Source organism: Arvicola amphibius, chromosome 13, assembly GCF_903992535.2.
Source record: "Arvicola amphibius chromosome 13, mArvAmp1.2, whole genome shotgun sequence".
Lineage (NCBI taxonomy): Eukaryota > Metazoa > Chordata > Mammalia > Rodentia > Cricetidae > Arvicola > Arvicola amphibius.
Genome location: NC_052059.1, coordinates 58,324,224 through 58,337,777, shown reverse-complemented (window position 1 = coordinate 58,337,777; position 13,554 = coordinate 58,324,224). Strand labels below are relative to the sequence as shown.

The window sequence follows — 13,554 nt, the reverse complement described above, 5'->3', positions numbered from 1 at the left end:
CCTGTGTACCACCCAGGTGCTCTCTCTGTGTAGTTTCCCCCGTGGTCAAGCAGAGCCTGGATCTTCCGTGCCTGTGGAATGAGTTTTTCCCCTTATAATAAATAAAATATATTTGTCTATCTTTAAGTTAGCCTGGTTTTTTTCCATACTCAGTTAACAGTGACACAGCTGTGAGCTCTTCATGTCAAATTTTGTGTTTTTATGGATTTTTGTGTATGTATATGACTTTCAATGAATATGTGTTTCTCATGTTTTTTGTTTATTTTTTCTGTTTGCTTTGGTTTTTTTCTGGTTTGCTTGTTTATTTGCTTGTGTGTTTTCTACAGAGATGGAGAAAGAAGGGACGATGTTAGGTGAGTGGGGAGGTGGGAAGGATCTGGAAGGAGTTGAGGAAGGGAAAACTGGTCAGAGTATATTCCTTGAAAATGATGTATTTTCAATTAAAACAAAAGAAAACAAAAGAATAACAGTGGTACAGACTGAGTCTTTCATGCTCAAAGAGCCCCAGGTTTACACAGAATGGAGTGATTTATTCTCGTTATCAGATAGATTGATCATGTCCTTTTGAGATCCAACATGCTGAGCTGAAAATAGCTGATTGTCCATGAGGTGACTGCTCCTCCAGGATTCAAGTGATGACACAATGCTTAGGGGGAAATGTAACAGCAGAGTTTCTTCTTATTCATGTTCACTTATTATCTAATCATTTTATAATAACGTTTTTCTTGTAGCTTCTGCCTTGCAATGGAATTGGACAAGGGTTTCCATGAATTCTTCTACCTTAAAATTCTTTTATGTTACTGAAAAAAGAAAATACCTATAGTGTCAGGCATAGAACGGCACTGGACTGGGAAGAAATTGTCTCATAGTATGGAAACCCAAGACCATTCGCTTGCTCAGGCATCTAACATACATGCCATTTCCATGACAGGTCCCTGAAAAATTAGAAAGAGCCTTTCTGGATTTACAAACTCCAATAACATAAATGAATTGATATTGGATCGTGGGGAGATTAAATTTATAGTCAAATAAAATAAAATAAAATAAAATAAAATTGAACTTTCTAAATATCATGATCATATGTGGTGTGACAAGGTGGTGAACTGGATAACCAAGGCAGAAATAAGCAGGCTGTTCCTTTAAGAGGTCCTGTTATATCATTAAACCTAACCCACTCTTCTTGTAAAAATTACACATACCCTGCAACTTAGAGAACCTGAGAATGGCATTTTATTAGTATATGAGGCAAAGGTCATGCTGACAACTTTTTTGATGGCTTTCTGGAGTTAAATATCCTCTTTACAGGGGTAACTGGAAGGTTCGAATTCTTAATAGAGGTAGTGATAAAGCTTGTGGGACCCGATGTAAAACAGAGAATTGTTTTCACTTTTTAGATGCAGGAAAAGTGACTTAGGTTATTATAAAACACAACACAGTTTGCGCTGAGTTAACATTAGCTTAGCAACTGAAAAGTGCTGTAACTTAAATGAAAATATTAAGGAAGGGAGTGTTGTCATCTAGCAGTCACTTTTTTCTGCTTTGTTCAGGTAGAGTTGTTGGGAGCCTGAGTGTGTGAGGATGGCTCAAGGGAGAGAAAGCATTGGCTGGGGCTGAACCAGGAGTAGTGGTTGCTATAGAGGGGTTTGCAGCTGGTTACAAGTCTTCATTTAGGAGGAAAAGACAGTGGAAGAATTCAAAACGCCACCTAATATAGACTGGAAAGAATTAGTGAAAGTCGATCCAGATGACCTGCCACTGCAAGAAGAGTCGGCAAAGGACTCATCTGTTGCCTCTGTGAAGGTGGAGGTAAATGAACTAAAAGATAAAATGTGGCACAGCTATTCAGAACTACTTAGTCACTGATGGTGACAGCACAAGAGGTAGACCTGACCTTGAAGAAGTTGAACAATCTGGAGAAAGACAAGCAAAATTTGAAAATCAGCTAAACACCAAAGTAATGGAACTGGAAAGTGAACTGGAGATGGTTCAGCATGATGGTGGGATACTTGGTTTATACATGACAAAATTCACCATCTGGAAAACCAGTCAGAATAAAAAGATAGACAATTAAAGAATGTGGAAAAGTATGGGATAAAGAAATCTAATGGTCAATTGACTCTTTGGAGAGGCATGAAATGGAAACAGAAAATTAAAAAGAGAATGAACAGTTTAATAGATTCACAAAAGAAATATTATTTTTATTAATATTAAAAGAAATATAAATTTTAATCAGGAAGAGAAGAAAGCAAAAACTGAATATATTTGCCTAAAAAATAACTTTGAATTTATCTGGATAGGATTTGGACCTTAACAGAAGCTAATGAGAAAACTGAAGTTTAAAAGAAAAAAAGATCCCGAAGAGTCAGCACAGGAAACAGAAATGATGAATGACTATAGCAGGATGAAAGCTGTTGTGCAATCAACAGATACTACTGTAGACCAGATTTAGAAGAGAGGATGGCCATTGGCAACTCAAGTGCAAGAGCTCACAGACCTTCTAACACCATGGGATGAAGAGGATATTCAGGAATAATGACTGCGGGTGCTTTTCTCAATTGCTACAACTCGTCTGCATTTTATAATTTGATTTAACTTAACTTTTGAATTTGATTTTAAGAATTTACAGCAGAAAATGACATTTATATTCTTTTTTTAAAGTTTATTGTATGTCTTATCTAGAAAACTTCTAAAACTACTAACCATAGTCCTCAAGCTCATTTCTTTATTAAACAAGCACTTTCAAGTCAAGATTAATCAGGAATGAGATTAGGAAAAAGATCTGTTGATATCAGTTAGAAAGCCTTTTCAGAGAACCCTCTTTCTGGGCCTGATTGCTTATTCCAATCTCAAGTAATTTTGTACCTTCCACTATCAAGAAGCTAGGATTATGATAGTTGGTGTTGTGAACTTTCTGAAATGACAGAATTCGTCATTTTTATTGTAGAAAATTGTCAGTTCTAGTGCTACCACTTCTAGCCATGCTCACATAAATCTTACTGACAATAAGGAATTATTTAAGCTCATATAATCAATATTTGAAACAAATGTAGTTGCAATGTGCATGGAAGTGAGTGAATCACAAAGGGGGTCAGTTAATTTGTGAAACTCTAGAAAGAAAATATTTTAGCCAGCCCAGTAACTGTTGTAACCACTCAGCTGCCGTTTCCCTGTGAAAACAGCAATGGACAGACAGTTCGGGAATGGATGAAAATGGCTGCTTTCCAATTCCTTGCAGAGACAAGTGGCAGGCCAGAGTTTTTCAACTGTGTAAAATAAGCTGCCAACCCTTGGGAATCAGCAGTGTTTGGATCACATTTAATTATTGTGTAATGAATTCATTTGCTATTGAGGGACATTTATTAGCTTTCCATTTGAAAGCAGTGTTTTAATGAGAAGTATTCCATGAATATTACATTGCAGATGTGTAAATATTTTGTAGAATCATTCGCTGCAAGTATTATTGCAAAACAAATTGCAAATATATCTCTCTAGTTCATCATTTATCTTTTGCCTGTCATAATTTTTGATGTGGAAAATTTGTTTTATATTGTATAACTAAATGGATTATAATTTTTAAAATATTAAGACATTGTTAAAATCATATCATGGTTTGATAATAATATTTGTTTGTGTTGCCTTGTACAACTTAATTTATTAGATCTTCAAAATTAATTTTTTTTTCAGCTTCATATTGAGCAGATTAACTGCAAGAGTTGTTTTGTGCTCTCTAAATACAGGTTGGAAACAGTCGTTCTCAGTTTCCAATTCTGAGAAAAGACCAAGATGATTCTGGAGTGTGTCAGAGGGTTTATTTTGTGATATTAGCACACGCATTTGATAAAGTGTAGATTTTAGTCATGAGACTGATGTTTCTGAGCATGTATCCTTCAAGTCAGTATCACCTTGGTCAGAGTTTAAGTGTGGACTTCTGCATTGGTGATTTTCTGTTTCCTCACTCCTTCTTTGTAATTAAAAAAAAAAGCCTCCACTGTGAAAAGCCTCCTGTAGAGTCCCCCCATGTCAGGGCTTTAGCTGAATGAACAGCTGCAATTTGGGGCCAGGCTGCAGGCTTGATGGAAGTACTGTGCTTCTGCAGCACAGAAGTAGGTGCCTGAGTCCTCCAGCTGGGCATCCCTGATGTGCAGAGTGCTGTACTGCTCCTTGGAGTCAAATGTAGACTTTAACCTCCCCTTTGTCTTTGTTCCTGGAGCCTGGTAAAAAAGATTGATGAAGCTGCCCCTGGGATTCTGCTGGAACCATTGCAAACTCATGATGGTGGTAGAAAAATTGCATGACAGAGCAGAACTGGTTCCCTCGTAGAGTTTCAGAGCTGAAGGACTCTGCTGCACCTCAACACCTCGCACCCCTGATTGGAAACAGAAAAGCAAATCAGAGTCAACGAAGGGTTTTCACCCACACCTGTCAAACATCCCAGGAAACACCATGAGGATGACTGCACAAAAACTCTGTGTTGTCTTATCCCCCTCTACCACTGACATCTCTGCAGAATCCCTAAAGCAACTTAGGTGAACACAACTCACAGCAAATCTGCACCCACAGAATCCCCAGCACAGCTCCCAGTTTCCTCTCCATGGCCCCTGTCCAATTGCTGATGTCTTCTCTCCAGCTATGAGGATGGCAGTACTTGTGCTCAGAAATACTTGTGCTTACACACAAGATTCTCTCCTAATCACAGAGGATTCTCTTTCATGTGAACAAGAAACCCCACCCACTTCCACCATGTGTCTCTGCATGTTAATTGCTCCACAACTGTGGAGGACAAAGATGAAGAGCCCAGGACACTATATTCCTAATGTAACTCTTCTTATAAGGACAGTTTGGGAAAAATATGTGAAGAAGGTGAATTCATAAGTGCAGAACACTGGTAGGAATACTAATGGCTTCAGTGGCTTAGATGAGCCTTGCTTTCTGTCTTGAATTTTTTTTATTCTGATCATTGTCACATCTCCTCCATCATCTCTAAGAGCTTCCATACCTTCTTATGCACCCAACTCCATGTTCTTTCTTTTTCTTTCTCTTTAGAAATCAAACAGAGGAAAAGAAATTAAACCCAAACAAAGCAGAATTTTAAAAAAAATAACCAAGAAGACACACATAAAACCTCAAAAAAATCACAAAATACAGACAAACACAGACAAAAGACAGTTAAGACCAAAAAAAATGCTCAAACTAAGCAGTGTCATACAACATCATCTTTGGATTCATTCGGTCTTGGCCATCTACTGCAGGCATTGGCCCACCCTTCAGTGTGGTCAATAACCCAACAAGGAAGTCCTGGCAGGTCTCTTAAATTACCCTATTTGACAAATCATCATGCAGTGCACTATATAGAATAAAAGGAATGTCTTGCAAATAACTTATCATGTGCATAGAAAACGTTCCAAAACAGTTGTGGGCTATAAGAAAAACAAGACATGCTCTGCCCCTGTTTCCACCCTGATTTATGTTCCATCTCTTGTCTTCTGCCCAGCACGTCCATTGTGCTGCACAGGAAAACACTGCTGATTCAGATCAGGCTATGAATGCCAGCTCCAACTCAGTGAGGCCCTGCCCTCCTATTCTTTCATATAAAGTTTTCTTCTCAGGTACTTTTTTTCTCCTTTCATATATGTGTGTGTATGTGTGTGTGTGTGTGTGTGTGTGTGTACATATACATATATATTTGTATGTATATATGTATTATGTGTGTGAATTATGCATATATATCATATATGATATAAAGGGTATAGAAACAATTTCTATTTCTTTGAATTTAGGAAATTTTAAACATAAAACCAAAGGAAAGCTGTGAAAGCAGTGGAGATGATTTCTCTTGAATGTCCATCCTCATAGTGTCCACTTTGCTTACATGTATTCAAAGATTTTTTCCTTTCTTTTATTTATTTTTATTAAAAAGAAAACAAACTATTTTTATTATGCATACCAATCCAAGTTCCAACTCCCTTCCCTCCTTGCACTCCCTCCACTTATGCCCCTGTCACCCTTCCCAGCCCCCGCCATACACTCCACAGAGAGTGTAAGTCACATTGCTTTGAGGAAGGTCTGAGGCACACCCTACTATAACTAGACTGAGCAAGGTATCCATTCAAAGAGGATAGGTTCCCAGAAAGCCAGTACATGCAATACAGATAAATCCTGGTGCCACTGCCAGAGACCCCTTAGTCTGCCCCAACCATGCAATGGTCAACCACATTCAGATGGACTAGTTTGGACCTATGCTTGTTTCTTCCCTGTCCTGATGAAGTTGGTGAGCTCCCATTAGCTCAGGTAGACTGTTTCAATGAGTGTATCCGTCAGGGTCTTGACCTCTATGTTCATATTCTCACTCCTCCCACTCTTCAACTGGACTTTGGAAACTCAGTCCAATGCTCTGATGTGGGTCTCTGCTTCTGTTTCCATTAGTTGCTGGATGAAGGTTGTATGGTGATATTTGAGATATTCATCAGTCTGACTACAAGGCAAGGCAAGTTTGGGCACCCTCTCCTGTATTGCTTAGAGTCTTAGCTGGGATAATCTTTGTGAATTCCTGGGAATTTCTCTAGAGCCTGGTTTCTTGATAGCCCCATTATGTTCCCTCAATCAAGATATCTGTATTCTTGCTCTCATCTCTGTCCTTGATCCATCTCGACTATCCTGTTCCCTCAAGCTCTCCTCCCCCTTCTCTTCTCCTCTCCTTTTCCCCTTATAACCTCCCTTCTCCTCCTACCTCCATGCTCCCAATTTTGTTAGGCGATCTTGCCTATTTCGACTTTCTACATGGATCTATACATGTTTTTCTTAGGATTCACCTTGTTATTTACCTTCAGAGAATTGTTTTTAAAATAGATTGGTAGACAAAATGGGATCCAATGAACAGGCTCTAGATATCTGTGGTTTTCTATAGAATGACTGAGAGCTAAAGATAAGTGTGATCTCTACAACATCACTACCCCTGTTTCTTGCTTTGTGAGTGGATTGCCTTATGTCCTTAAGTCTTCTGAAATCTTCAAACTAAGATTGTGTAATTTCTAGGCACTGCAGTGCCCCCTAGTGGACAGACACCACCAACAAATGTGACTTCAGGCCATCTCCATAAGTCTCATTAAACCAGCACTTTTCACCCCATCCCTTCCTGGTGAAGGAAATGCAGATGGTCAGAAGACAAGACTGTCTAGATGGCGTTCTCAAAAGAAGAAATAAAACTGTACAAGAAATAATTTGAAATTTTTCATCATCTTTAGCAATTAGGGAAATGCAAACTGAAACAATTTTGAGATTTCATCGTGCCCCAGTTAGAGTATCTAAATCAATAAAACAACTGACAACAAATGTTGGTGGGAGGAGTTTGTGTGTGGGAAAGGAACCGCATTCACTGTTGGGGAATGAAAATAAGTAGAGTTCCTCTGGAAATCGGTAAGGAGAAGCTTCAAAAATTTAAAGATAAATCTAAACACAGCCCAGTATGCCACTTCTCAGTTTATGTCCAAAGATCTCTACATCCTACTCCACAGTTGCCTAGTTATATTCATTGATGCTCTATTGCAGTAACTAGGACATACAAATCATTTAAATGACCCTCCATTGATGAATGGATAATAAAAAATATTGACTATTCTTCAATGTAAAGAAAAATGGCATCATAAACTTTTCAGGAAGATGGATATAACTAGAAAAGTTTATTTAAAATGAGTTGACAGAGAACCAAAAGGATAAATGCCACATCTTCTGCCACTGAACTCCAAGTCCAAAGGAAACTATAGAGGCCCCTAACTCCAAATCTTCACATGGAAATATATAACATGGAGTAACCACAGAAGCCAGAACATGTAGTTCTAAAAGGAACATGTAGTAGGGGAGAAACACTAGAAATGGGAATAACAATGTAAGCATAATTTGTGGTATAGAAATTCAAAATTGTGATATCATCTTGGGATTTTTTTCTTTGATGAGTATGAAGTGTCCTTCCCCTCCCTTTTGATTAATTTTTGTTGGAAGTATATTTTGTTAAATATTAGAATGGCCATACTAGCTTGACTCATGGGTTGATTTGCTTGGAAAACTTCTTCAAATCCTTTTATTTGAATTAAGTTTTGTTTTTGCTATTGGGGAGAGTTCCTTGTATGCAGAGAAAGGATGAATCCTATTTTCTTTGATCCTGTGTCTTTTTATTGGGTAATTGATGAGAGATGTTAATTACCAATGATTACAAATTACTGTTAGTTGTTGTAGTTGGTGGTGGTGGTGGTAGTGTGTGAGGGTCTATGTGTATTTTTCTTCTTTTTGTTTTGGTAGTGTGAAATTATTTGTTTACTGAGCTTTCTTGGGTGTAGTTAACCTTCCTTAGGGTGCAGTTTTCCTTCTGTATAGGTGGATTTGTGGACAGCTAATAGTAAATTTGACTTTTTCATGAAATACCTTCTTTTCTCCTATTATTGAAAGCCTTGCTGGGTATAGTAGTCTGGGTTAACATCTGTGCCCTCTTAGAGCTTAAGGTACTTCTGTATTTAGAGTCTCCTCTGAAAAGTTGGGTGTAATTCTTATATCTCTGTCTTTGTATGTTAGTTGGTCTTTTCCTCTCTCAGCTTTTAATATTCTTTTTTTCTTCTGTATGCTTGGTGTTTTGACTATTATGTGGCAGGGGCCCTTTCTTTTCTGTTCCAATCCTATTGGTATTCTGAAAGCTCTTTGCTTTTATAGATTCTTCTTCTTTAGGTTAAGAAAATTTTCTATGATTTTTTTTCTTGAAAATATTTTCTGGGCCATTGAGCTAGGAATCTTCTCCTATTTCTATTATTCTCAGGTTTGGTATTTTCATATTGTCTCAGATTTTCTTGATGTTTTGAGTCAAGAACTTTTAGATTTAAGATTCTGTTAGCCTGATGTATCAATTCTTCCTTTGTACCTTCTATGCCTGAGAGTCTCTTTTCCACCTCTTATATTCTGCTGGTGATGCTTGCTTCTGTAGTTCCTGTTCATTTTTCTGCTATCTTAGTCAGGGTTTCTTTACTGTGATGAGACACCATGACAATGGCAACTATTATAAAGGAACAATATTTAATTGGGATGACCTTCTTACAGTTGCAGAGGTTCAAGCCATTTTGATCATGTTGCAGAGCATGGTGGCATGCAGACAGATGTGATTCTGGCTACATCTTGAACAGAAGACAACAGCAAGTAGACTGTCGTATTGAGCATGGCTTGAGCGTATAGAAATCCTCAAATCCTGTCTCAACAGTGACAGACTTCCTCCAACAAGAACATTCCTACAAACATACCATACTAAAAATCCATGCCACCTAATGATACCACTTCATTGGGGGGGGGGCATTTTCTTTCAAACTATCACACAAAGATTTTTCCATTTCCAGGAACCCCTTGATTTGTATCTTCTTTAATTATTTCTAGTTCAGTTATCAGGTCTTGAAAGCTTCTTGAATGCTTTTATTCATTTCCTTTTCCTGTTTGTGTTTTCCTCAATTTTTAAAGGATTTCTTCATCTATCTCCCTCATAAGATTAGGTTTAAGGTCATTCTCTTTCTTTTATTTTTAAATTATGTTTTTATTATATATACAGTGTTCTGTCTGTACATATGCCTGTAGGCCAGAAGAGGGTGCCAGATCTCATTACAGGTGGTTGTGAGTCACCATGTGGTTTCTGAGAATTGAACTCAGGACTGTTGGAAGAGCAGCCAGTGCTCTGAACTGCTGAGCCATCTCTTAAGACCTCTAAGGTCATTTTCTTGTGTTTCAAATGGGTTGGAATATTCAGGGCTTACATAGTAGGAAAGCTTCACTCTGGTGGTGCCAATATAGTCATCTGTGTTTGGTGTTACTTTAGGTTTATTTGTCAATTTCTGAGTTTATTTTTTTGGATGGATTTTTTGATGTTTTTCCTCTTGGTTTCTATTTTCTCACTGGTCTTCTGGCCTAAGTGGCTTGTTGCTTTGGTGACCAGTGAGCCTCCAGGTCTCCTATGTTATCCCTGTGGGAGTTTTAGTGGCCTGTATGGCCTCTGGGCTTCTAGGTCTCTGGGATTCCTAGTACTAGAGTGGTCTCCAGTAGAGTTACCTTCTACTGTAATTGTGGGCCTAGATATGAAGTCCAGAGCTTGGTACTGTTGGGGACTACTTTGAGGGTTTTATGGGGTGTTAACAGTCAATGGGTGGTGTTTTACCTGGGATTCCTAGTACTGGTGAGGCCTCCAGCAGAGGAGTATTCTGGGTTGGGGGGTGACTATATAGGAGAGGTTGAAGCAAGAAAATGGAAAGGGGGAAATAAGTACTATATTTTAATTCAAAATATATATTTTAAAGAAAGCAAAAAGTGGTATAAGACATTCAAGCTAATGGCAAATAAGTGAACTTCAACTGTAGTTTTCTAGCAAGGATTTAGATATTTTAAGATTTAGTGCTTGTAACAAAACCTACTACATCTTAAGTTTGCTTGGAATATCTACAGAGAAGGGGTAAATTCCAAGGCATAAACCTTCAGAGTTTGCAGGGGGAATTTCTAAAACTTGTTTGTGGAACATGTACATTTTAACCAATAAATAATAGTAAACAGGTACAACTATGCACATGCTAAGTTAAAGTTAAATCATTTCAGCTCCGATGTGAGATATTTCACATGTGCTACTGAAGTAACTCTCAATGGAAAGAGGCAGTGAAGCATGCCAAGAATGCACTCCTCCAGGGTCACTAGCTGCAATTTTAGATGAAGCTCATGACAGAGGACACTGAAATTCTGTTGCCAACAATGTGATAAATACATAAAGTCTCACCACATTTCATGAGTTATATCACAAAGTAGGGTTCAATACCAAGAACCCAAGAGCAGGGCCATGTTACACAGAATGGCCAAACAGAAAAAGACCTTTTAATTAAGGGACTTAGGTTAGTGATTTGACTAAAGAATTTTAGATACACACCTTTCTCCAGATGAACATGGTATAATAATCTAGATTAGCCTGTACCTTGACTCACTAATAACCAAATACTTAATTCCTAAAAATTCCTTGTCAAGCTAGTGTGGGACATGAAGGAACAGAGTGTGCTCTCTCTATATGTTAGGTAGTGTTAAGTAATAACAGTGCTGGATATTGAGGCCCATAAGAACTTGAGTAAACCTCAGTGACATGTAGTGTGAACAGAATGAGAAACACAAGAAAGCCTGCCATATAACTCCACAAACCTGAAGTTCTCTACAAGGCCAATGTGCAGTGACAAAAAATAGGAAAACCTATTGTCTGCAGGAGGCAAGATGATTTGAATAGTATACCTGAAAATTCCTTGGGTGACATAGATATTGTATCTTTGCATCAAATACCACTGCCTTCTCATTTCATTATATAGAAAATCAAAAGTAAGTGGCTAACAGAGTAATATGTAAGATAAATCACTTGTTATTTGAACCTCCAGATAAATTTTGTTTGAGTTCTATATAAACATATTCATGTGTACATGAGTATGTGAATGTGCTCATGTCTGTATGGGTGCAAGTGTATGGGAGCAGGGACAGCACATGTGTATGGGCATGTGTCGGTGTACATGTAGAGACCAGAGGAAAATCTTGGGTGTTGTTTTTCAGGTTATAAACACCTTGATTGTGTGTATTCGCATATGTGCATTTGAGTACACATGTGTGCACATGAATGCAGAGTACAGGGGTCAACCCGTCAGTTCTAAAGAGCTGTCCACCTTGTTTACTGGAAACAAGCACTCTGATCTTGGAGCTCATGGTCAGTCTATGGTTGAGAGCAGTGGGCTCTAGATATCTGTCTGTCCTCAGCCCACCTCAGAAGAGCCACCATTCTCAGTTTTTCATGTGTGTGCTGGAAATAAAACTCAGGAGCTCATGGTTTCAGGTCACCTACCCATTTCCTTTCTTTAGTCGAGCATCAGCTAGAAAATTCTCTCTTCCTTTTCCTTTTTATACTGAGAATTGCCATCCTCCTAGACTGTATCACAGAAGCATAAAATCTTCTTCTACAATTCTCCCAAATATAGGGAGAAGAAACTAAAATTCTGTACTCACCAGTGAACCCTAATGTCCACTGTGACTTTTACCTGTATTTTCAACTGGGAATTTTTATGTTAGGATAAAAGAATTTATCGTTGATGTGCCAGTAGTAAAATCATATAAACCTGGGTGAAAGTAATGTCTAGTAATGAGGGATGCAGAAAAAATCATAACACAAATTCTCAAGCAGATTTTAAGAGTCTGAGGGGGCAAAAAATAAAATAGTACATGTATAACTGCAAAGAATTCTTTGGAAAATGCCACATTTTCTCCAGTTCCTTCTTCTCCTGTTTTATTTTTAGTTGTTGCTAGCTGACATAATTGTTTCAGATTTCTAAGCTTCTGTGGTTATGGCTAATTCCTATATTGACTAACAATACATCAAAATCTTCTCTAATTAAAAATACTTATATTATGATCAACTCTGATCAGTACATTTAGAACCAAAAGAAGAAATTGTAGAGAAATCAGTATGAAGGACTCAGTAGTGAAGGCAAACCTCAGGCAAAAGCTATAAGAATTTACTTCTACATTCTGTGTAGCCGCTACACAAAATGACAAATGGAAGTCCAGCTTCTGTTGTTTTCCTGCAGACACAATCAGCCACATGGTGTAGTTATGGTTTAAGCAATGACCACTCCAGAAATGATTCTCACAGACAGCAACACAGTCTCCTCCATTCTACGGAACCATGACTGAGCATTAGATAATTTTGAAAATAAGCAAAGAACTTCTGAGACAAAGCCAGACAGTGGATATTGTAGCTGGAACTGAGCTGTGCAAAGGCAGCTGAATGAGATCATTCAAAGACCTAAGAAGAGACCTTGAGTTGAGCCTTCCACTGTTGTGGGTGTTTATGTTCAGCTCCCCCTGCAGCCCCAGACACTCTGCACCCAGAGCACAGAAGTGCACAGCCAAATCACTCAGGTGCAGAGAGGTTTTCTTCAGGTGGAAGGAAGAATCATGCTTGCTAAATTCAGCCTCAAAGCCTCTCAAGCCATGAACCACAGAGTCTCCAGAACAATATCTGAGGAGACAACTGCAGTCCCTGGGTGCTGGACATACCAGAGCAGGTAAGGTGCTATACTGGAGGAATAAAGTCATCTCAGCTGCATAGAATATTCTTCAGAGACAGTGACACTAGTGTCAGACTGAGTCCCTGACTGTGCTATGGAGTCTCCTAGACAGGAATCGTAGGTCAGTAACTGCAGTGCGGATTTTCCTGAGGACAGTCAGAATCTCAGGATATGGAGACCAGGAGGAAGCTATACTCATTCAGGAAAAAGTGTACCCCCAGCACTAGGAGGAGCGCTAGGAGCATGGCTGAACAAGGGGATGGCAAGATCTCTGTCTTGGGAGAAATCTCTTGAACAGGACAGGAAGGAAGTAACTGAAGAAAGCAGTAGTTTGAAAATAAGTGTGAGGAAGGGTCTGCTGGAGAAGTGTCCTACTCAGCTAAAAACAGTGATGCTGCCAACACGAGGTTGGAAAAAAATCTGATTCTTGTCACACATCTTTGCTTAAAAACAAGCAGGG

The 13,554-nt window shown here is 38.5% G+C and overlaps 1 gene segment (V, D, J or C); it reads right to left on the bottom strand.

Moving 5' to 3' along the window:
- Positions 1 to 4,028: 4,028 nt before the first annotated feature.
- On the bottom strand, positions 4,029 to 4,593 carry LOC119799835. The segment is given in 2 exon segments: positions 4,029 to 4,366; positions 4,542 to 4,593. Coding segments are annotated over 2 exon segments (390 nt in total).
- Between the last annotated feature and the right edge of the window lie 8,961 nt (positions 4,594 to 13,554).